At 29.6% G+C, this 26,416-nt stretch overlaps 1 protein-coding gene across 4 annotated transcripts in view; it reads right to left on the bottom strand.

Annotated features, from left to right (window-relative positions):
• LOC104588426 (uncharacterized) overlaps positions 1-2,846 on the bottom strand; it is a 42,768-nt gene extending 39,922 nt beyond the window's left edge. For 3 of the 4 annotated variants that reach the window (XM_010246353.3, XM_010246354.3, XM_088900569.1), the window contains exon 1: positions 2,635-2,846. In XM_010246353.3, coding sequence (XP_010244655.1) covers positions 2,635-2,724 — 90 coding nt within the window. In that variant the 5' untranslated portion in view covers positions 2,725-2,846. Of the gene's footprint in view, positions 1-2,508 lie in introns of all 4 variants that reach the window. The other variant, XM_088900568.1, reaches the window with a different exon arrangement.
• Positions 2,847-26,416: the final 23,570 nt, after the last annotated feature.

Below are 26,416 nucleotides of genomic sequence, written 5' to 3'. Positions count from 1 at the left end.
TTATCTCAAAGTAAAATACATAAACATAACACGTAAAACATATTTGAAGTGAAAATTTAAAAATAAAATCAAGCATATCATTATGCATTCCTGAGACCAAGGCGAGGTGCATACCCTAAAATGTGCATCGCTTAAAGACATGTTCTCACACTTGTCAGCCTGAGATTTTAATCATAAACCAAAAAGTTCTAGCAAAAGCATATTAACAGGTAGGGGTGAGCAAGATAAACCAAACCGAACCGATGAGACCAAACCGAAAATTCCGGTTAACCAAACCAGTCAGTTTGGTTTTGGTTCGGTATTTTTAAAAAAACGAAGGTACTGGTTCGGTTTCGGTTAACCAATATATAAAACCAGTGGTTAACCACTTATCAGTATACATATATTTCTATATATTATATGTATATTTATGTATATTATATTTATATATTTGTTATATGTATTTTATATTTTCTATGTATTATAAATTAATAAATATGCATTATATCTATAATTATATGTTATATATTATATTATTTATTATTTAAAATATAATATTTTATATATATTTCTAGTTTTTTATTATATATTTATTTATAATATATACTATAAATATAAAAAACCAACAGTTAACCAAAACAGTCAATCATTTAATCGATTGGCTTCAGTTTGATTTCGGTTACTAGTTTTCCAGAAACCGATAGTACCGGTTCGGTTTCAAAAATAGGCCCACAGTTCAATTGATCGAACCGTGAGCACCCCTATTAACAGGAAAACATCAAATGAAGGAGTTGGTGGAATCTTCAAAGCATAATCTAAAACAATGTATAACAAGAAGCTAACTGAATTGACAGTCCTCATTTTACTCATAAAGAACAATCTCCATCATTTTAGCTCGAAGAATGATTAACATCAATTAATATGAGATCGAACTGAATTCTACCAGCGACAAGATCAAAAGAACTATTGCTAAATATGTAAAATAGTACAAGCATTCTTCATATAGTGTGGGTAGAAAAACCAACATAATTAATAGATAATCAGCACATACAAAGTTACACCAGAAATCCTAAATCCCCAGTATACAGCTTCCCCGCTCTACTCCAATTGCTAGACTATTGGTGAGGAGGATGTTGGCTGACCTCCAAACCTAAACACATATTATACGCTTCTATATTTAAAATCTGTTTATTTATTTATATTACTATCACTGCTTTTTTCGTGGGATGCTTTGTGAACTTTCCTGGAGCTTAGGTAGTTAGGTTATAGATAGATTGGAAATGCTTTTGTCAGGTTGCTATGCTGTGAATCGAACAAAATTATGCATTGGCATTTTAGCTTAGAGAGGAAGCATCCAAATAACCCATTTTCATCTCTCTCTCTCCCTCTCTATCTATCTATCTCTATATATATATATATAGATATATATATATATAAGCTGCAGCACTGCATTTGTGTCCTGGACCTCTCATAGGCAGAAATATGTGGTTAAGCATGTTTTGGTGAATTCTTAGTTTTTGTAATAGTTTAGACTTGCGCCCATGGAATTGGCTTTCAGAAGAAAATTTGTCTGCGTTATTGACATTCAGTACCTGATTAGAATGTCTGTGTTGCAAGAACTTTCTCAAAACTGTGTGTTTGAGTGCTGATTGATATTTTGTCGTTTCAGACTTCCCATTGAAACAATAAAAAGCTGAAGGTGGGTACTTTTTTCACTCCTAGTTATCCTTTCGAGGTGTAATTACTTTTAAGTACTTGTGAGGCATCTTTTCTTTTCTCTTTTCCTTTTTTTAAGAAATGAAATTCATATAGTGTTGACAAGTCTGACCTGGTGGAGGGGTATTTTCTTATTATGTACCTGTATATTCAACTAGTAGGCATAGGTTTCTCTTTGGATCTTGAAAAAACCTGAAATGAAAGGGGACTCTATGGTATTGATAGTGGATGAGGCTCCATTCTGATTTCTTTGGATTCTAAGAGACTACATAAGGGAGAGAAAAACATTGTCTCGCATGCATACAATATACATTTAAGTTTTGAATGAAAGGCTTATCCTAATTGTTATGAGCTTTCTTTTTTTTTTTTAGTAAAGATTTGGCATGCGATTCAAACATTTCAAACAACCCATCTAAATCTCTCAAACACCGATGGAATACAACTCCACTAGAAACATTTCCATCAAGTGATAACTGATAAGGGCGACATTCTAAAATGTAAGACAAGTAGACAACTCTATGTTTTCCTTGTTTCTTTCAAGCGGAAGCCCACTGATTTCAACTTAATTGTAAAGTTCAACCCACCCATCCACCCACTCCCACCAAACAGGCATAGTCGCATAGACGTCAACATAAGGAACAAAAAAGGAAAAACAAATTAAAAGAAAAAGGTCTCGATTAAGCATAGAATCAACTAAAATGGCGCTCTCCAGGAGGTGCATTCTTTCGAAAGCAGAAAATGAGCTTCAATCATACGCTACAACCTTAAAAACAAACACCGAAAATTAAAAAAAGAAAAGGTTGAGCGGCTTACCAATACAACTCCCAGCAATCAGAACTAAGAAATTTAATCTTGGAATATTGAAACCCGTAGAGCATTAAGACAATGGATTAAACATGCGGAACCGATCAAAAAGACAGATTGAACATACGGAAATACCTTTTGAGAGCTTTCTTCTCCTCCATTAGAGGCCACCTCGTTCTGCATTCTCACTCCCAAAGCACAATGAGTAGAGTCTACTACTACCATCTGTCAGTGAAAGACTGAACTCTTCTAATTGTCTAATACGAAAGAAGAATTGAAGAAAGCTGTAGGAAGGAAATTGACGAATGGTCTTCGCTGGGTCGTGTTGCAATGCAACCGGGTCATCATAAAAGCTGCCGCGTTTTCTGAGACTTTTTGTACTCTCTCGGTGAGTGGGACCCCTCTCCCTTTGTAGGAAGAAAGCTGTAGGAAGGAAATCTAACTGCAGCCGCATATTAGGAACATCTCCCTTTGTCATTGATGATAAGATGCTCCTAATGTGCGGCTGCAGTAGCAAGTTACGACGAATATTGTTCAAATAGAGGAGATCAAATCAGCCCCACCAAATTGCCCCCATAACGTCCCACAGTACATCCCGCTGTGTATTGTGAACATCCCCGCATGGAGGGTGACCCAGAATTAGAAATCAAGACTCGCCCAAGAGTGGGGCCCGTCTTTCAGAGAGTAGCCAAAATCAGATGGCTGGCATGGCAGATGTTACCGCTGGAGTCCATCTAACGGTGGGCCCTTGATCCCTGAATTACGGTAAACGTGTAAAGTGATGAGGGGCCCAGACCCATCTACCATCCTACCTGTTTGTGTCCCCAGAGAGAGGCCCAGATCCAAGTACTCCTCGAGTTCGAGAGACCTGTGAGGAGCAGATTCCGTTCCCGAGTTCGAATCTATTCGTCACAGAGCGCGCGCCTCACACCGATTTCAGCCGTACCATAAATAAAAATTTACAAGCACGGAGATGTTTCAGATGTACGGTTAAAACTTGCTGTGGTCTGTGAGGTCGGTGTGAACGGGCTCAGTGAGGAGCAGATCCGAACTCATTCCAAAGTCCAAACAAAACTCCAGTTGGAGTGTCTCATGAGACATGATTGCCTGTCGTGTTTGTTCCCTACGCCACCCCGTATCGATATGCTACGTATATCTTTTCTGTTGATGGCGATGGTCAAAGTTTGACCCACTTTCCGATCAAAATACTTCCAGTCGGTTGATTCAAACGACTACATAATAACAGTAGGTCCTACCAACCAAAATGGAAGTACGTCTCTATTTTTTTTAAATTGCAGTCTCCCTCTACTTACTAGGTCATAACACCGACCTTGAGCCACATCCCAATATCTCATCGTGTATTGAGAATATCTCTCATAATAATATCATAATTACGGGGATCCGACAGTATGCGGCTGGAACATGCCGAAGGAATTGGGATCTGCACTTCACACAGGCGGAGATATTCTCAATGTACAATAGAATGTGGAGACCGGATCTGCTGTTCACACCTGGCGCCTCACGCACATGGGAACATCTCCCATAATGATTAGTTATTATTTACGGGAGATGCTCCCAATGCGCGGTAGATGTGCCTATGAGGCGCCCATTTGCGATGAACAGATCCCGGCTCTGGGATGTGCCTATGAGCTCAGTGTGAGGCACCATGTGTAAGGAGCAGATGCGGTCTTGCTAGAAAGTCGGTGTAATGAACGCTCTATGAGAGCAATCGAAGATAACCCAACTTACTTCCAATATGATATGTGATTATGATACATGTATTATACATGTGTTAGGCGGTTAGCCCATTTTATATTCTTGGAAATAAGGTGGCGTTTGATTGCACTTTTCAGACGTTTGAATTTGAAAATGTTGTTTTTCAAATGTCACATTCGTTTGGTATGCCCTCTTATTACTGATCTGGAATCCAATTTCAGATCTTAATTCGTAAGAAGTGGGGTGGGTCCTTAATGCGCTTAGATATAATTTATATGTGCATAAAAGACATTAGTATCCTTACAAAAACTTTAATGACATGGTTTGTCCCTCATATAACTCGAAATTTTAGGTCATTTGAATCCTCTCAACGACCTGAATAATATCCACCGTTGTCAAGCTCTCTTCGAACCCTCTTAGCAACCTGAACAAGCTGCGGCGGCTCTCTCTCTCTTATCTTCCCGCCACCGTTATTGCAAGTTGTAGCGACGGTTCTCTCTCTCTCTCTCTCTCTTTCTAATTACTATTGTTATTATTAATTATAAATTATTTTTACTAATTAATAATTATTTTAATATTTTTATTAAACATTAATTATTTTTTATTATTTTTACTTGTGTTCTTTATTAATTATTAATTATTTGTATTAACTAGTAATTTTTAATTATTTCATTATTTTTTTAAAATTATTTTAATTTTTACTTATGTAAATTACTAATTAGTAATTATTAATTATTTTAATATTTTTATAGTCATTCATTATTTTTTAAAATTTAGTTGTTTCATTTATTAATTAGTAATTTTTAATTATTAATTATTCATTTATTATTATTTTTTGGATTGTTTCAATGTTATTTTGAGGTTGAAAATTATTTTTTATGACATAATGTAAATTGAACTCAACATTTCCAAATAATATGTTATAGGGGTAAAATAATAAAATCACTAAATTTCAGATGGTAAAGGGTTGATCAGAGCCTCCAAAAAGTATAAAAGCATATATGCTTATTTTCATATTTCAAACAAAGAAAATATCTTTTTAACTTTTCATATCTGAAATTTTAGATTTATCAAATGCCACCAAAATCTTTGTTCAATGAATTAGGGTTGTACACAGGTCGGGTTAGGGCGGTTTCGGTCAGTTTCGGTTTTGCTCCTGTAGTCAAACCTTATTTCTGAAACTTGTCTCACCTTTGGTCCAGTGTCAACCTTGCTAACCCCTATTCCACTCAAAAAGCTTTTGTATTCAATAAGACAAAAGACATAACTGTTTTATAGAGGACAAAAGTTATCAATATTCAATAAGACAATAAAATAGAAAGTCAAACTGTTTTATATAAAGAAGGCTGAAACATTTATATTTAGATAAACTTTCTAAGTTCTAATCTAGGTAAAAGAGGACACCTAATTCTAATTGTAATTGCCTAATGTGTTGTCTATTTGGTGTAAAAGACTATAGAAACTATGATAGATATAATTTAGTTAAGTAGGAACTATAATATAGGGTTGTTCTAGTTCTAGTAGAAGATTAGTTAAGTAGGAAACTATGAACTACCGAACTAATAGAAGACTAGTTAAGTAGGAAGACTAGTTCGGGTCGGTTTCGGTTTTTACACAAAAAAAATGAAACCGACCCGATATTCCGATTTATAAATTTGCCCAACTCGAAACCGACCGGTGTTGATGAAAACCCGGCCGACTCGGGTTGGGTCGGTCCGGATTGGTCAGTTTGGTCGGGTTGGGCCTTCTTATGAACAACCCTACAATGAATAAATGAAATATGCACAATGGTTTAGATCTGGCCTGGGACAGGGTGGACCAGGTCCTAACTGAAAGAAAACTATGTAAACCCAATCTCAAACCAAACCCTCCAAGGTCCACAATACTAAACCTAGGACTGAACCCCTTATCAATTAGGTTAATTGAGTATTGATCATCAAACCTAATTATATTTAATTTACTATAATATAATAAATTTAAATTTCATTTTGTTTACATGTTAACTAGTGGGGACCCATGCGATGCACAGGAAATCTAAAATATTTAATAATTTGATTTACTATTAATTAATAATCAATTTTTTTTGTTAATTATCTAAAAGTATTCAAAGTTATTGTTAATAATTAAAACTTTAAAAATTGTACTTTTCATTTGATGTTTATTTACAGAAAATAATTATTATTAATTTAATATGAATAAATACTTTTTAATAAATTTAGTTTTATTAATAATTTGTAGTAATTTTAATAATTGTTATTATTTTTAAATGAATTTTTTATTAACTTTAAGTAAATAAAAATAATTACAAAAGATAACATTTTTATTAATTTCACTAATAATTAACAATTAAATAGGAATGACAATGGGGTGGGTTTAGGGCAGGGCACCCCACCCCTATCCTATCCCCAGTGTTAGGCGGGTTTAGGGCAAGGCAACCACTCCCCAAATGTCGGGCGAGTTTAAGGGCAAGGCACCCCCACTACTCATCAATGATGGAGAATCCTCGAATTTCCCACCTCGTCCCCAGTATTAGGCGGGTTCAAGTATAGGTCTAAATCGGGTCGTGCTAGGCCGGCACGACACGATCCACATGTGGACCGCACAAAGTGTGGGTTGTACCATGTTGGCCCACAGGGCATCTTAGGTCATGCCTCCCTCCCCTAGGATAATTTAGAAGGCCAGTTCGGCACAACCCACGGCTTAAACCCACACGGGCCCGTGGACCAAGCCAAGCTATGAGAGGTCCATTTAAAAAAAATAATAATAAAAAAAGATGATTAAATTTTTATTTCATATGATTTTTTTTATGTATACAATTGTTTATATATACAATTTGACCTATTCATGGGCCAGGTAGCCCAAAGTCCTGACCTGGCTTGACCCGTTATTTTTCAGGCTTCGACAAAATTTCAGGCCCGTAGACTCGAGTTCGAGCTTTCTTAAATAAGCCCGACCCGATACTATTACATATATAAAAAGTACTTATGTTATATATAATAAATATAATATATACATATGCTTCTTAAATTAGTAATAAATATCAATTTACTATTAGGAAACATAAATTAGTTTATTAATTTATTAAATTATTACTAAATTAACATAATATTAGTTTATGAAAGTATACTAAAAATAAGACATTTTGCGTATAGACTGGACTTCGGACTTTATATAAGGGCTGGGCTTGGACTCAAGATCTAGGCCCGATGGTTGGGCCGTGCTTGGGCTCGTGCTTGCACATTTTTTGTTGATAAAGAGGCCCGTTGTTAATTATAAAACTATGATTTTTTATCTAATTCTAGTGTAGTATAAAAATATATATAACATTTCTCTCTATATATATATTAATATAAAATTTGTTATTTAAATATTATATAATAATATTGAACATATATGTATATAACTTCAAAGTTGAACTTAATCATTGGACTCCAAAAGTTTGATACCCAATTAGACTTCGAATTGGATTATCCTTGATAATGTGTGTGCATGGTGCATATTTCAACTAGACTTAAAAGAAAATAGTTGCTTAAGCTTGCAGATTTATAGATCTATAGTTGCTTAAGTTATAAATGATTTGTTACTTTTTATTAATTATTAAAATATTGTTATCTATTAATATATTGTAATTATTAAATTACTACATTTATTTAAAATACAATAATTTATGGAAATTATCATATTTTCAGAAATATTGCTAATTACTTGGTTAAAACTAATTAAATGTAATTTTATGGTAATTAAATATAACTTTTTGGTAATTAAATGTAATTTTCTACTATTTATATCTTAAATTATAATTACTGTTAATTACAATTTAAAAAATAATAATTATTAATTATATTACTATTAATAGTTAAAATGCATTATTTTTTCAGTTTTTTGCAATAAAATACAATTAATTTAATTATTTTAATTAATCTTTAGTTTTTTCAGCATTTTTGTATTTTTTGTTGTTTTTTCATTATTATTCAGCAATTTTTGCATATTAGTCACTACAAAATTAAATTGCATTTACTTTCAGTAAAAATAAGTTAAATAACTAAATAAACATCATATTAATAAAAAATATAGCTATTTTCAATCATTTATGACTTGGGTATTTTTTAATAAATTTTGGTTTTTTTAACAATAAAATACTATTAATTGTACTTTTGATTATTTTAAATAAATACCCTTATTAATAAAAATTATTGTTAATAAAATTATTGCATAATAGTAATTTTGTAATAAAATATTATTAATAAAGCATGCTCTACATTTAAATTTTTATCGTGTTTAATGAGTTCATTATGCACAATAGAGTTCTCAACTAATAAGCTATATAATAATATTGTTAAAAGTAACTATCAATTAATATTTTTATATTTAAATTTCTTATTTTTATTAGCATTTATTAAGTTTTATTTTTAAGTGGAATTGAAACACATTTTTAATATTTACTAAGTTTGGTTATTATTTATTTTTAGTGGATTTTGAAATTAATAATTTTTTGATTGCTTAACCTCAACCTATTTATATTATTACTAATCTCTCTCTCTCTTAAATGTAATAATAACATGCATTAATCTCTAATAATGTGCAGCTTTATTAATTTGACCAAGATAAGCAATGATTATTGATTTAGATTTTTAAAACAAAAAAACTAAATACAAAAAAAAAATACAAAAAATGGAGAGAATAGATAAATAGCTTATCTCAAATGAGAGGCATGCTGTCATGGACAGACCAATTTTAATATAAATATATATATATATATATATATATATATACTAGTAAAAGTATACGTGCTTTGCACATGGAAATATCAAATGATGATACTTAACAACCAAATGACCTTACTAGTTAAATTATTAACCTATTTAACCAGGAAAATGGATTATGATTAAGACATTAATTCATGTTTTTTTCTCTTTATTTTAGACATTTCTATTTTTACTAACAATAATTCTTATTTTTCAAACATATTTTTGTTTAATATGAATAATATATAATATTAAAGCATGCTCAAATGTTTCTATAAAATTTATAAAAAAATCCTATATTTTTATTTTTATTATTTAATTTATGATATAATAAAAATTACTAATTTATCAAGAGGAAATGCAATTACAATATATTGTTTGAATGTTGGTTTTAATATTGTAGTCAAATCAATTATATATATATATATATTCTTGTTGGCATTTCTTTAAACTTATCATATGATGAAAATAGTTTAAAAAATACTTATATTTGTTGTTTTTATTTATTTCAACTATTATATTTTCTTTTCCTTTTAATAATTTATGATTTTTTTTTAAATTAAGTTTGATCGTATCAAATTTGGATATCCAACATCTTGATCGGAATCAGATTCGAATCAATATTTATGAGATCTGATAAGATATTCGGATCAAATCAAATTTAATCCCAACAAACCACTTTCCATTTTGACCTAGCTAATTAAATCATTGAACCATTTGACATGATTAGTGGGGTCATGTGTTAGACATTAACGCTCTTTATTTTTTATCCTAATTTTTATCTCATTTGCATCATCAATAAAAATAATTATCATTAATGTACCCAAAATTACCTACAAATTTCTACATTTTCTAAAATTTTATGTAATTTATTATTTAATAATAACATCACGTGCTAATCCATTTGATATGGGTAGTTGAACAACTAACCCACCATTTAGATGGAAAAACCATTTTTTCATTTTGGGTTGATTTTAAATAATGTATTACATTTTCATCATCAATAAAAGTAATTCTTACTTTTGCACGTGACAGTATCAAATGATGATGGGAATAATAATCAGGAACTAAAAGACCTTACTGGTTGAACTGTTAACCTATTTATCTAAGAAAATTGACTACGATTAAATCATTAATTTATTTTTTTCTTTGTATTTTAGCTATTTCTATCTTTACAAACAAAAATTCTTATTTTATTACACATTTTTTGTTTAATATAAAGAATATATAATATTAATGTATGTTCAAATTTTTTAAAAAATCCATATTTGTATTTTTTATTATTTAAATTATGAGATACTAAAAATTACTTATTTACCAAGAGGAAATGCAATTCCAATATATTGTTTGAACATTAATTTTTAATATTATGGTCAAATCAATTATATATATATATAGTATTTATATATAATATATATGTTATTTATTATTTATTTATAAATATGTTATATATATATATTGCATTATTGTAAACTTTTTATATGATGGAAATAGTTAAAAAATACTTATATTTTCTATTTTTATTTCAAATGATATATTTTCTTTTTCTTCTAATAATTTATTATTTAAAAAAATTAAATTAGATCATATCAAATTCGTATACCCGACATCTTAATCGGATTCAAATTCAAATCAATATTTATGAGATATTGTCAAATCTTTGGGTCAGATCAGATTTGAATATACCATGATTCAAATATGATATGATTTGTTTGCATCCTTACCAAACCACTTGCTTACGATAACCTAACTAATTAAATTATTGAATCACTTGACATTGTGAGTTGGGTCATGTGCTAGACATTAATGCTCTTTATTTTTTATCTTAATTTTTATCTCATTTCTATCATTAATGAAAATAATTCTCATTAATCACAATTTTTATATGATGAATATATAATATTATAGAATGTACCAAAAAGTATCGACAAATTTCTATATTTTCTATAATTATATCTATTTTATTATTTAATAATAACATCATGTGTTGATCCATTTGACATTGATAATTTAACTACTAACCCACCACTTGGATGAAAAGGCCATTTTTCTTTTTTCGGTTAATTTTAAATCATGTATTCCATTTTCATCATCAATAAAAATAATTATTATTTTCACATCTATTTTTGTTTAATATGGTGAATATATAACAATAGAAGTGTATCAAACAAAGCTTATATATATATGTATGTATGTATGTGTGTATATATGTATGTATGTATTTAATATTCATTACTTAGTTATGACATCATAGATTGACCCATTTGACCCAAAATGTTACATCATTGACCTACCTACCATCTAGTTATGGAAATGGTTTCATTTTCAAATTGGTTTTAAATTTTGCATTTCATTTATATCACTGATAAAATAATAATTATTTATCACACATTTTTTTTGTTTATATTATTACTATATAATATTATAGATGTGCCCAAAATTATTTCATGTTTTATTATACTATTCTATATAAAAATATTTATTTTTAATTATACATCATGGGTTAACATATTTGACCTGAAAGGTTGAACCACTAACCCAGCCCCTATATAGGAAGATGGTTTAATTTCTCATCGGTTTTAAGTTGTTTATTTGATGTCTATCAATAATAAAGTTATGTTGAATTTATCATACTTATTCACTTGACCCAAATTTCTCATCGTGTCCAAATTTTTTATATTTTTTAATTTATATTATTTATTTATGATAGCATGAAATTATCCATTTGACCCAAATGGTTGAACTACTTACCCACCACCTAAATGAAAAATATGATTTTATTTATATGTTTATTTTAAAATAAAGAATTTCATTGTATTAATAATTATTGTGTATTGATTTATTAGTGGAATTTAATGACGATAAACAAGTATAAATGTTGGATTCAATGAGAGAGAACATGATTTATTTAATGGCTTAAATGTGAGACTCAATGAGAGGTGATTGAATGTACTTAATGGTATTCTTTTAATTAAATTTGTTGTTATTTCAATGGAGATTAACCAAATTCAAGATGATAGGTATTTTAGCAAAGAAAATTTTCAGAAGCCAATATCTCCTCATTTGCACTTTTATAAGTAGTAGTAGTAAAAGTACATGCGCATTGCACATGGCAATATCAAATGACGATGATAATAATTATTAGGTGGTAAATCATTAACCTATTTAGCCATGAAAATGGACTATGATGATTAAGACATTAATTCATTTTTTCTTTGTATTTTAGCCATTTCTATCTTTACTAACAATAATTCTTATTTTTCAAACATAGTTTTGTTTAATATGAAGAATATATAATATCAATGCATGTTCAATTTTTTTTATAAATTTTATAAAAAATTCTATATTTTTAATTTTTATTATTTAATTGATGCGATAATAAAAGTTACTTATTTACCAAGAGGAAATCCAATTCCAACATATTGCTTGAACATTGGTTTATAATATTGTGGTCAAATCAATTATTTACTTATTTATATATATGTTGTTTATATATATATTATGCTATTTATTATTTATTAATAAATATGTTATTTATATTGCATTTTTTGTAAATTTCTTATATGATGAAAATAGTTGAAAATATACTTATATTTTTTGTTTTTTTTTTATTTCAAACTATTATATTTTATTTTCCTTTTAATAATTTATGATTTTTTTAATTAAATCAGATCATATCAAATTTGGATATCTAACATCTTGACCGGATTTGGATTCAAATCAATATTTATGATATCCAATAAGATCTTTGCATCGAATCAAATTTAATCCCTACCAAACCACTTGCCCACAATGACTTAGCTAATTAAATCATTGAACCATTTGATATGTTTAGTGGGGTCATGTGTTAGACATCAATGCTCTTTATTTTTTATCATAATTTTTATCCCATTTCTATCATTAATGAAAACAATTCTCATTAATCATGCTTTTTTCATATGATGAATATAAAACCATAGAATGTACCCAAAATTATTTACAAATTTCAACATTTTCTATAATTTTCTATATTTTATTATTTAATAATAACATCATGTTTTGATCCATTTGACATAGATAATTGAACCACTAACCCACCACTTGGATGGAAAGCCCTTTTTTTTTTCTTTTTCGGTTGAATTTAAATCATGTATTACATTTTCATCATCAATAAAATTAATTCTTATTTTCACATATATTTTTGCACGTAGCTATCAAATGATGGTGATGATGATGATATATATATATATATAGTATTTATATATAATATATATATATATGTTATCTATTATTTATTTATAAATATGTTATTTATATTGCATTTTTGTAAACTTTTTATATGATGGAAATAGTTGAAAAATAATTATATTTTTGTTTTTTTAATTCAACTATTATATTTTCTTTTTCTTCTAATAATTTATTGTTTATAAACAAATAAATTAGATCGTATCAGATTTGTATATCCGACATCTTCTAATAATTTTTGGATCATATCAGATTTAAATATACCCATATTTAAATCTGATCCGATCTGTTTGCATCTCTACCAAACTACTTGCCTACGATGACCTAGCTAATTAAATTATTGAACCATTTTACATATTTAGTAGGGCCATGTGTTAGACATTAATGCTCTTTATTTTCTATGCTAATTTTTATCCCATTTGTATCATGAATGAAAATAATTATCATTAATCACACTTTTTTTTATATGATAATATATAATATTATAGAATGTACCCAAAATTATCGAGAAGTTTCTACATTTTCTAAGTTTTATGTATTTTATTATTTAATAATAACATCATGTGTTGACCCATTACTTAGTTATGACATCATAGATTGACACATTTGACCCATTCCTAAATGTGCCAAAAATTGTTTCATATTTTTTTTTGTTCTATTCTATTTTAAAAAACATATATTTCTAATTATACATCATGGGTTAAGCTATTTGACCCCTACAAAGGAATAAGGTTTTATTTCCCATCAGTTTTAAGTTGTATATTTGACGTCTATCATTATTAAAATTATGTTTATTTTATCATACTTATTTTTTAATATGACAAATATATAATAATAGAAGTTTGTCCATTTTTTTTTCAAAATTTATTTATTTTTTTGTATTTTTATATTTCTAAAGTTGAATTATTTACATCATGAAATTATCCATTTGACCCAAAAGGTTGAAGTACTCACTCACGACCTAGATGGAAAATATCATTTCATTTATAGGTTTATTTTAAAAATATAAAATTTCATTCTATTGATAATTATTCTGTATGGATTTATTAGTGGAATTTAATGATGATAAACAAAAGTATATATATATATATTTATATTTATAAATTTGTTTTTTTTTATTTATGACATCGTGAATATCATTGATAAAATAATTATTGCTTATTATACTTATTTTTTGTTTATATTATTAGTATATAATATTATAGATGTGCCTAGGGATGGCAATTTCCCTAGTAAAACCGGGGCCCTGCCCTGCCCCAAACGGGGCAGGTTTTCCCCTACCCTAAATGGGGATGGGGTGGAGATGGGGAAAATATTTGTTCCTTGAATCGGGGACGGGTTTTGTATTTTGCCCCAAACCCAAAGGTAAGATTAGTAAAATATCTCTAGGTTTAATATGGATATTTAAAATATCTCCAAGTTTTCCCTAAATTCTCAAAATCCTAGAATCCCATAATTCCATTTTTAAGTACCCCCAAAGTATTATAATTCAATTCTTAAAATACCCCCAAATTCCTATATTATATGTACAAATTATCCACAAAATAAATAATTTTTAAGTAGTAGCCTTTGAGTGGGGAAAATTCAGGGATTACTCGTCCCCAATAGGGAGTGGATGCCCTGCCCCAAACCTGTCCCACCACTAGGGACGGGGAGGAGGTGCCCCGCCCCGTTGCCATGCCTAGATGTGCCCAAAATTGTTTCATATTTTTTTTAAAAAAATAGTTTTAATTATACATCATGGGTTAACCCATTTGATCTGAAAGGCTGAACCACTAACCCACCCCCTACATAGGAAGAGTGTTTAATTTCTCATCGATTTTAAGTTGTATATTTGATGTCCATCAGTAATAAAATTATGTCTATTTTATCATACTTATTTTTTAATATGACAAATATATAATAATAGAAAAGTGTCCAATTTTTTTTCAAAATTTACTTTTTTCTATATTTTTTGTAGTTTTATATTTCTAAATTTGTATTATTTATTTATGACATCATGAAATTACACATTTGACCCAAATGGTTGAACTACTTATTCACCACCTATATGGAAAATATGATTTCATTTCTAAGTTTATTTTAAAAATATAAAATTTTATTCTTTTAATAATTATTATGTATGGATTTATTAGTGGAATTTAGTAATGATAAACAAAAGTATTTTTTATATTTCTAAATTTGTATTATTTATTTATGACATTATGAAATTATCCATTCGACCCAAATGGTTAAACTACTTACCCACCACCTATTGGAAAAATATGATTTCATTTATATGTTTATTTTAAACATATAAAATTTTATTCTATTAATAATTATTGCGTATGGATTTATTAGTGGAATTTAATGATAAAAAACAAAAGTATAAATGTTGGATTCAATGAGAGAGAATGTGATTTATTTACTTAAATGTGAGACTTAATGAGAGGTAATTGGATGTACTTAATGATATTCTTTTAATTACATTTTTTGCCCTTTCAATGGAGATGAACTAAATTAAAGAAGAAGAGGATTTTAGTAAAGAATAATTCCATAAGCCAATGCCTCCTCATTCACACTTTTGTAAGTATATAGATAGATAGATAGATAAAAGAAGCCATTCTTCATATACACCAAAATTTACAACAACTTCATGTGGGCTCGTGTTGGGCATTTTGATAAAGCCTGAACCCAGTCCAAAAAACAAGTCATACCTGGTATTTTGGGCTCGAGCCCAAGCCTAAATTCATACCCAATCTCAATTAAAAATGGATCAGGCCAGACCGGCATCAAGCTACCCAACCAATGCATAGGCTTAATTTTAACTATATGGGATTGGCCAAAAGAACTTTATTTCACAAACTCCCTCCATTTAATGCTATATTGTTAGATTGAGTAATGATGCTGCCAAATATGAGGTCATGGGAAGCGGAGTAATTTCTGAGGTTCGAGGGCTGCTAGTCCCACCTGTTATGAGTGAAAAGTCATTAGAGCCAGGGGCAAGGACTCCAACAGTTAAGTTAGTTGAGGCTCAAATAAGGCTAAGGTCACTACAAGAATGTAAGTGATAGCTTAAGTGTGTGTACCTTTAGCAGTGGTGTCCCTTTTATAGTAGGAATCACCTAGGTAGAAAACAACCCACGATACATAACCATCCCTTAAATTGCGATCACTTAAGGGACTCGAAGAGGCACTAGCCGACCACGACCACCTAATTAGTGGCTTAGGAGTAAATGTGCTTAGAACGTGCACACATATTAACTGCTTCATAATCGCTAAGGGCGAGGGTTACCCAATTGCCATTAGGAGATATTCTATTGATGAAAATATCACTAACCACCACATGTCAGGTTCTGACAGATCGACCAAAATATACCTATATCACATAATTATGTCATTTATCCAAATCCTTTTTATTCTATCCATAACCCTTTTACTCTGCAATAATTAGGTAAAAACTTCATTAAGACTCAGTTTGGAAGGAATACAAATGCAAAACCTTATATTTTAGCTCAGTTTGGAATGAATACAAATATAAATATATACAGTGCAAATACATAAAAATTAATACAAAATATAAGATTTTACACTCAACATATTTACATTTCTACTCCTTCCAAACTAAGCCTTCATATTATTTTGCATGTATCTATTATGTACATATTTGTATTTGTATTATTTCCAAAATGAGCCTAATGAACCAACAAATGCAACTTAAAAGTTAAATATTCATTAATGAACCAAGAAATGCAACTTTGTTCTAAGTCCGTTCGATGACAACGGTTGAACTCAAAAACTTATTGTTTTGTCTTTTAGCGAATGAATATTTAACGTGTTTCTCTATGGTGGAGGGTATACTACCCTATACTTGAATATTTTATTATTTAAATTTTTATCCATTAAACGATAAATCAATAAGTCTTTTAATTTAGCAATATTGGTGTAAACAATATCCATTTGTTTGGATTTAAATTTGAATTTCATCCCAACTAGGAATTGCAATTTTCTCCATTCCCGATGGAATCCAACTTTCCCGACTCGATGGGGCTAGGGATGGGGATTAATAGGAATCCCTGGTCGGGGTTGAGGTTGGGGATAGGGATTGAGGTCCCCGCCCCTACCCTGATTATATATATATATATCAAAACATAATTTAAAATTTTATTTATTTTAAATATAAATTTATTTATAAAATACTATTATTTGAAAACATTTTGGAGATTCGGGTTCCCAGGGGAAACTCGTCCCCATCGGGGATCGGCGATTGAGGACAAATTTTATCCCCAACGGGGATCAGGGATGGGGAAGGGGGTTAATTTCATAATCGGGATTGGGAACAGAGAATATGACCCCCTTCCTGTTGCCATTCCTAATCCAAGCAAGGGTGATCTGATTTCAATCCATTTATAATTGGGTTCGACTATGATATAGAAAAAATATGATATCCGAAAAAAAACCAATAAACTTGAATCATAAACGTGATTGCGAATTAAGTGTCATTTATCAAAATTCATGGCTGGGTTTTGATTGCTCTTTCTATATCGTATCTTTCCCGTATCATAAATTTTTCTTTTACAATTGAGTGTTTCATTGAGAAACTCTATTTCCTCATCTAAGAGACCAAGCTTATAGAAATCTCAAAAACCTTCTCAAGTGTGAAATGATCAATAAAGTAGCAATTATGTCAAAAACCTCAAACCTCAAAAATGCCTTTCATCATCTTTCTTGGCTCAAACTGTGGCAAAAATATAGCAAAGTAAAGGAGGATAAAAAGGCTATATGAAAAAGGATAAAGAAAAAGGACAAAAATATGGCAAAAATATAGCAAAGTAAAAATATTGCGAATTAACCAAATATGTTTAATAAATAGCTTAAACAAATTAAAAAATTTTGTTTTCAAATAAGATAGTGAAGGAGGATAAAAAGGATAAAGAAACGTGTTGGTCTTGTTTCCTTTGCTCTCCAAGGACTATTATCACAATTAGGAATTGTAATAGTGAATTGGATTGGGCATACTGAGATGTTATATGAGAGAGGGATATGGCACTGATGAGGTGGCTTCATGTGATAGCAAAAAAGGCTATATGAAAAAGGGGTTGAGAGTTATCTGGGTAAAGGAGAAAGCAAAGGTCATGTGACATGACCCCAATAACTTTAATATATATTTGTATTGGGCCATAATGAAATCTCCATATCTATTGGGCTCTAAAAAAAGTGTCATATCATTCCCATCATGCATTCAAAAAACTCCACCAATGCTTTAGTTATGCAAGTTCCATAGGCTTCACATATCAAAGTTCATGTTGAAATTGGATTCAACGGGAAAAATTATTGGATAATTACTATTTTTTGAATTTGTCAAATTCTAACAATATTAAATCAGAATTATGTGAAAGTGGGCAGTCTTAGCTCAATTCAACATTCTTGCCATGCTCATTTCCATAAATGCTTTCTTATTTTTACTTTAATCATGTAATTTAATAGCAATATAAGTGCAAAGCAATGTACACTTAAGATTGTGTTTGGGTTCATTGTTTGATGGATCTTACCTAAGAGGTTTTTTCTCTTATAAGATGAAAAGGCGTTAAGTGACATCTCTTATATACAGGTCTTTGCTCTTCAAAGATAAACACTAAAACTCCAACCCTTAAAAAAAAGGGAAAATTCAATGAACAAAAATGCTCTCCCATGAATCATGTCATTTTCATAATAGAACATAACAAAATTTCAAAGAGAACCCCCATAATTTATGTACTTCTTCTATAAATGTTTTGATGAGATTAACTGGACATGAGTAATTTTTGAAAACATTTTTAAATAGTTTTGTTCCGTATGATCTTTTATAAATGTTTTGATGAGATTTTCAAATGAATTTTTGGACTCATTTATTTGTTTCTTTTCTTTGTTCAAGACATAATCAACACTTAGTTAATCCTATTCAAGGTTATAATTAGCAATTTTGTTTGCTTAATGACATGATCATAACAAGTATGCTTTCACCACTCATTTAATTGATGTTAGTATGTGTAAACATTTTTATTAGTTTATACCTTTTGATTATTGTAATTGTAATATGGATTTATTGGTTAAACAAGACCAATGGAATGACTATAGGGTATTTAAAAATCAATGCATAAAATGAAGTTAAAAATAAGTGTTTTTTTTTTGCTAAACTTGAATTGAACTTAACATAAATGCTTTTACTAATAAGATTCAAGATTTGAAGTCAAAGTATAAGGAATTTTCAAAATTGAGGTTTAAGCATACGAGAATTGATTAGAATGAATAAAAAATATATGACTATAGCATCATTTGAAACATTGGACAAGTATTTAGCAATATTATTCAAATTTTTTTTTGTAAAGACTTTATATTGTATGTATTTTGGATTTGAATATAATTTTTAATTTTATTTTCTTGATTGTTATGTTAACCCCAAGGGTGCAGTCTCTCCTAAATATGAGACAAATGACATTGAAATTGAATAATCCATTAAATAAATCATACATCTTCAAATTAATGAATGTGATGATGCTATCATTGATACTGTTGTGTTGAAGTTGTTAACAAGATTATGCTCGTGTGGTTGGTCTATATTGAATGCAATAGTTGGGGAATGAAAAAATAATTAAAGGCAAGTGTAATGGTACATATAGACAATAAATGGATTAGAGTATCAGAATTATTGCAAATTTTATAAAATGATTAACAAACACTATTCAAATGATTGGTATATAACACTACCATTTTAACTTATGAGAAAATGAACTTGTGAGATCGTGAGTGGGCAATGTTAAATACGAGATACTATATAAATTTCTTTTTATATTTCCTTTAGTTTAACATGTTGAACTTTCTATTGCTTTAAATGCAATTTGATGAATGTATTTTTGTTATTTTAGAGATAATTTGATGAATGGATTTTAATGATATCATGCAATGTTTTAGATAATTTGTTGCTTTAAAGACAACTTGATGAATGATTTTTTTTATTTAATTGTGTATGATATTATTTTATTATTAATTATTAAATATTGTAATGTGTTTAAGTAATAATGGATGATATTACAAGTTGTAAGCTATTGTTGTATATATTAATGTAAGAGAATAATATTATTTAAAAAAAAAGAGGCATTTTTCTAATTCTGCCAATGAACTATTTAGCATTCTAATATTTATCTTGTATATGTAACAACATAATAAAGTTTTGCAACACATAACGTGCAAAAATTATGTAAATTCTTCATTAAATAAGTCATAAAATGTTGCTTTTGTGCCTTAAAAGCAATATTTCCAATATTAGAGTTAATGTCGCTGAATCTAATGCATAATTAAATATGTATTATGTTTGCATGTTATGTATTGCACAAATTTATTAGGCTATTTACAAGATAAATATTAAAATGGAACGTTTGAATCAAAAGCAACAATTGAAAATGATGGGAAAATATTTCTCAACAACAATTACTGTAAACATATAGACAAATGGAATTAGTATATGATGAAATCATGTTCTATGTGGCAAAGGATGACAAATTGAGAGTTATTCACCTCTATTAAAAAATATTACGAGAATGCGTACAACATAATTAGTATTTTTTCTTAAATATGTTGTGTTTTTACTTGATTATCTGTGTTTAATTATTTGTTATGTTAAATTAATTACATTAATTGAAATATATTTTATCTTGTGGATATTACAATAATTTTTTTTGTATAAGTAAATCCGTAAGTGAAGCCCATAGGTGATACCTGCACATGTTAATTTGTAAATGGTGATTACAGTGTTATATTGTATAATGTAATGTTTATGCGGGGCCCATTTTAATATTTTATATAGGTAAATATGTAAATGAGACCTACAATTAATATTTGCTTGTTTAAATGTATTATTGAGTCCTATACAATCACACATAACATTTAACACGTACGTAAGAGGGTTAATTACTGTGCTTGCTAAATCTTCCTACTTAAACCTTAATTTAAATGAAAATACCTAGTTATGAATTAATTAGGTATCACACACGTATCACACCTATTTGATTTCTATGATTCCCACTTAAAACTAAACGATTGTGGTCTCTTTGCTATTCGTCAATGAACCGAGGAAAACATTCAAATGTGTGGTGGGTGATCTATTTGTAAACGGCGTGGGAAAGAAATTAGTATCGTTCTAAGCATGACTTTATAAAATTGTAAAAAAAAGTAGGGAGCTTTCCACAATTGATTTTTGTAATACATTTTGAGAGTTTCAAATAGGGGTGAGCATTCGGTTTTTTCGGTTCAAAACCGAATCGGAAAAATCAATTTAACAATATGGTAAACCGAAACAAAACCAAAATATGTGAAAACCGAATAAATCGAACCAATTTTTTCGGTTATTTCGGATATTTTGGTTAAAACCAACATTATTTAACCTGAGTTTCATTTCACCAATACTTGATAGAATAAGACGAATTTGTGATTTTTTTTTGAGAAAAAAATTGTGAAAATCTTTTATTTTCGTTCAAAAGCAAATGATAGATACAACTTGATTTTTTTTAGAAGTTATAATCAGTGTTAATGAAAATGGCTATGGAGGCTGCTTGTAGTTCACATCGTAGTCCTGCTGTTATGACTACAGGAGACTATAACAAAAGTCTTTCCAAGGGAGAAAAATGTTGTAGATAAATATTTTTTTCCTTCAAATACCTGAAGAATACATTTTGTGGTTTGAATTTGATTATCTTGAAATTTTAAGAAAGAGCTCTACCTTCAATACGACGCAACAAGCCAACAATGACGTTTAATCATGAGTTTAATCATCTCATGCATGATTCCTAAAATCTATATTTTTCATTGGCATCTTGGATTGATCATAGTTTCAAAACCTACCAATTTTACAGTGGTGATGATTTTTCATCTCTCATACTTCTTTTTGTCTGTTTGATGACAATAACCTATGTTACCAATTCAACTCAAGTGAATTATTTGTTTAATCTCGATATAAATAAGTTACAAGAGCTTACTTCCATAGAAGAATCTTTGTTATTTAGTTCCCAATTTCCCCTCCATAATCCTTTAAATTGAATTATATAACATTATATTTCGACATCTACCATCACTTAACTCCACTACCTAGGTTGATTTTCCGTTTGAAACTATCAAATTTTAATACAAAACAGTGGATGCATAATTGATTATTCAAGACAAAATATGGGCTCTGAATGTCTCTTTTCTAGTCCAACCATCACTAATCTCACAAGTTTCATCTTAATAATGGATAGATAAGGCCCACTCAACCACAAAAGCAAGGTCCCCTAATGAGGTATCATAGTATGGAATGGTGACATTGGCAATGCTGAAGGTGATGATGGTTAATTGGGTACAAGTGTACAACTCAAAGCTTCATGGAATAATCTCTTTAGTCCTATGTGATGCAAAAGCATACAAAACATCCTTAAAATCTATTCATAATTTCATATTACAGATTTACAGAGGAAAACTAGCTACATTTTGCCCATTTCCAAGATATACATACAGAAATGCAACACGAGTTGCAGCCTCACATAGACCAATTCCAATTTCCAAGGGCATCTACCTGTTGTGTGGCATATTTTTTTACATAGTTTTGGTCATCTAGTTCTGCAACCACCTTTACTGCATTGTCTAGGACATTCGTCTACGAGAAAAATAAAATAAAATTATAAACAAGAGTCGGAAAAAAACAAACCAAACATAAATTGTGTTTAAGATAATCTCAAGTCTTCAACTGAAGTGGTTTTATGAAATCTCATCAATTGACTGCTAATTGATGTCTCCATTCAATTAGCAGCTTACAACCACTACTTATTTTGATGTCTTTGTTCAAAAGAAAATCAGTTAACAGTTGGAACTTCTCATTTTACTAATACTTAATTACCGAATGCTCAACCTTATAAAATTATCTCTATCAAAGAGAATCACAATAAAAAATAAGCAATTGCAACTTTTAGGCCAAGTGTAAATGTGTAATTAAGTAACAAAAGTTAAATGGCAAATGAACTCTAGAAAATAAGCTATTAGCTAAATTATCATATTGAAAATAAGCTATTATCTATTAGCTCAATAACCTCAGTTGTAATACGGACTTTTGTGATTGAAAAATATACCCTACTAGACTTCCACCATCCACCACTATGATAAAGGATTCTAAGATAGTAAGATTTTTCAGTTTTATTGTCAAAGTTAAAGTAAATGTGTCCCTTTGAAATTGTACTAGTAAAGAAATTTCACCTGTGCATTGAGACAAAAAATTATTTTAGATCCAAAGCCATCTTATGTGTCAAGAATTCCATTAGTCATTAGGCAATGCACTATATGAAGAAATTGTAGCTTCATTATCAAGAAAAAAATATAAGAAACTAAGAAAGTAATTTCAACACCCTAAACCACCTCATCAATTACTGGACTGCTCATTTTGCATATAAAGAAATAAAGAATGTGTTGAAATCGGAAAAGAGAGCAAGAAACCCAAAAGGGACAAAGATAAATAATGAAAAAACTAAAGCTTACTTGCAACTGCAAGGCTGTAAATATGTAGTTGTTTCATAGGACAATTAATTATCATATTATTAGTTCCACAAATTCATTGGAATCTTCAAGACCATTATAATTAATCATCATGTTAGTTATCAACCCATCATTGTAAAAATGTATTAAATTAGAAATGGGATGAATTAAACCATAATTGTTGTTTTCAAAACATCTGCAAAATATTTCAGATTGGTAAAACCTAGCATCTCAACCACTATTTTCAAGTCTCCAATAGACAATCAACACAAGAAGAAGGCATGCCCATTTGAAGTTTTAAATATATCTAATAATGGGCAACCCTATTAACATGTTAACAAAATAAGGAATTAACAAAGATTTACATAATAAAAAAAAGTTTTCTACAATAAATATTATCTAAAAGAAAGGTATTAAGTAATAGTCCAAAAAAGATTTGGAGCATCCAAGACTTTGTCTAATATAATCAAAATTTTCTTCTACTTTTAATTTAACTACTTTTAGATATTTAAAGACAATCTAAAGTCCAAAACATCCACCACTACAACATTTCCATAAAGACTTTGCCTCCCATCAGCTATATCTATTTGAAAAAAAGGCCCCTTGTTAGAAAATTAAGGCGAATAAATAGAAAATAGCCCATCATACAATATAAGTAAGGAATTTATAAACTTACCCAAGAATAAGCATAGAAATGAATTTAATGATCAAATATCAATTACTATTGTTTGCTTCGATGCACTATTTGGTAAATCTAGAAGGGAAGAAAAAAATGTATCGTTTAATCATTTATGAAGGCTAAACAATTATCACTATAAATGACATATGGAACTTAAACAAAAAAATAGTATTACCATTTTCAAATTTGTCAATTTTTTTAAATCTTCTTCAACATTAATTGCATGCTGCGATGACCGAGTCTAATTGTGAGTACATACAAGTGCTTCTGCAATTTAGGTGTCAAGAAATCTTAAATGCATCAAACACTCGTCCTCTAGTGCTGAAAGTGGACTGAAAAGCAACTATACAAATGAGAATTGCTAATACATCACAAGCCATATGTGAAAGTATAGGGAATGTGGAACTATTAACTCTCCACCATCCTAGAATATCAAAGTCGTCATTACCTTGTCCATCTTCAATATCTTCATTTAGATATCTATCCAAGTCTGATTTGACATTTCCCCCTTCACTTACTGACTTGTACTTCTTAAATCGAGACATCATCATCTTCTTTGCTTGTGGTTGTTTCTCTCTTTATCTCACTTGAAATTGAACATTTGACATTCTCAGTAGTTTTTCCACTATAAGATACAAACATATTCTTGTATTTATTATACAACTCATACAAGGCTTCCTTGACTCTTTTTGCAAATTCTTGACCCTTGGCAGATTAATAAGTTTCATTAAATACAAACTCCACATACTCTAATTTGTGTCGAGAGTCTAAAACAATTGCAATATAGATCAACTTATTCATTTTTTCAATGTTTCCCCAATACATATTATATTTCCCTTTCATCGTCTTTGCCATCTCCCTTAAATTTTTGTCCTCACTGTTTACCCATTCTTGTAAAAAACACTTAACTGCATTAATTTCATGGAAAAAAGTTGCTTGATATGACATACAAAGAAACCAAAACCCGTAGTGTGAGATCATAAAAATGTTGTAAAAATAGCACTAACCTCCTAACAGTCTCCTAATTAAAATAAGTAGGAATCCCATCCTCCATCTCAAATTCACTTCTAAAATGATGATCTTGATCCTCAAACCTCTCAAAGACTCTTTCAAACTTTTGAGTTACATCCAACATTAGGTATATTGAATTTCATCTCGTATTAACATCTAAACACAACAAACTCTTACTTTGAATTTTTTCAACCTCAACAAATTCTTTAAATTTTTGCGACCTAGTTGGAGATTGCCTCATATACCTCACAGCCTCCCAAACACGACTAATAAACTTACCCATTTCTTTCAATCTATCATTCACAACTAGATTTATAATGTGTTCAATGTACCATATATGAAGCAATTTCCCATCTAAAATACAAGTTCTCCAATTAGAAATTTTACTTTTCACGTATATAATTGCAACACCATTTGAACTCGCATTATTAACTGTAACAGTAAAGACTTTATCAATCCCCCATTCAAGCAAACATTTTTCCACTGCCTTACCAATGACCTCTCCTCTATGATTAGAAATTGGACAAAAGTTAAGATATTTCTCATTCAAATTCCAATCATTATCAATAAAATGGGTCATTAAACATATGTGGTTGATTCTTTGCAAAGAAGACCATGTGTTTATGGTAAAACAAATCCTTTGGCATGATTTTTTTAGGAATTTCTTTAACTCCAATTTCTCATCTAGGTACAATTGGTAACAATTTATGGCAATAGTCCATCAATATGGAATCCGAAACCTATGACAAGAAAGTGTCATCAAGTTTTTAAGGCACTCACCATCCACAAACTTGAATGTAAGCTCATCAACAATGAGCATCTGAGCTAAGCCATTTCTAATGGCCTTCTATTCAAACTTCTAACAACTAAGGGAACTCATCTTCTCAATGTTTTCACCCTCCCCCTCCCTTGAGACCGATTGCATATTTAATTGTGACTATTTTGCCTCTAAGCAATAGGGGTTTTTTTTACATATGTTCATGTGGTTCTTTAATGAGCTCGTCCCATTTTTCTTAGGGTCACAATAAAA

Source organism: Nelumbo nucifera, chromosome 3, assembly GCF_055504915.1.
Source record: "Nelumbo nucifera cultivar China Antique chromosome 3, China Antique-T2T, whole genome shotgun sequence".
NCBI lineage: Eukaryota > Viridiplantae > Streptophyta > Magnoliopsida > Proteales > Nelumbonaceae > Nelumbo > Nelumbo nucifera.
This window is presented reverse-complemented; position numbering and strand designations above follow the sequence as displayed.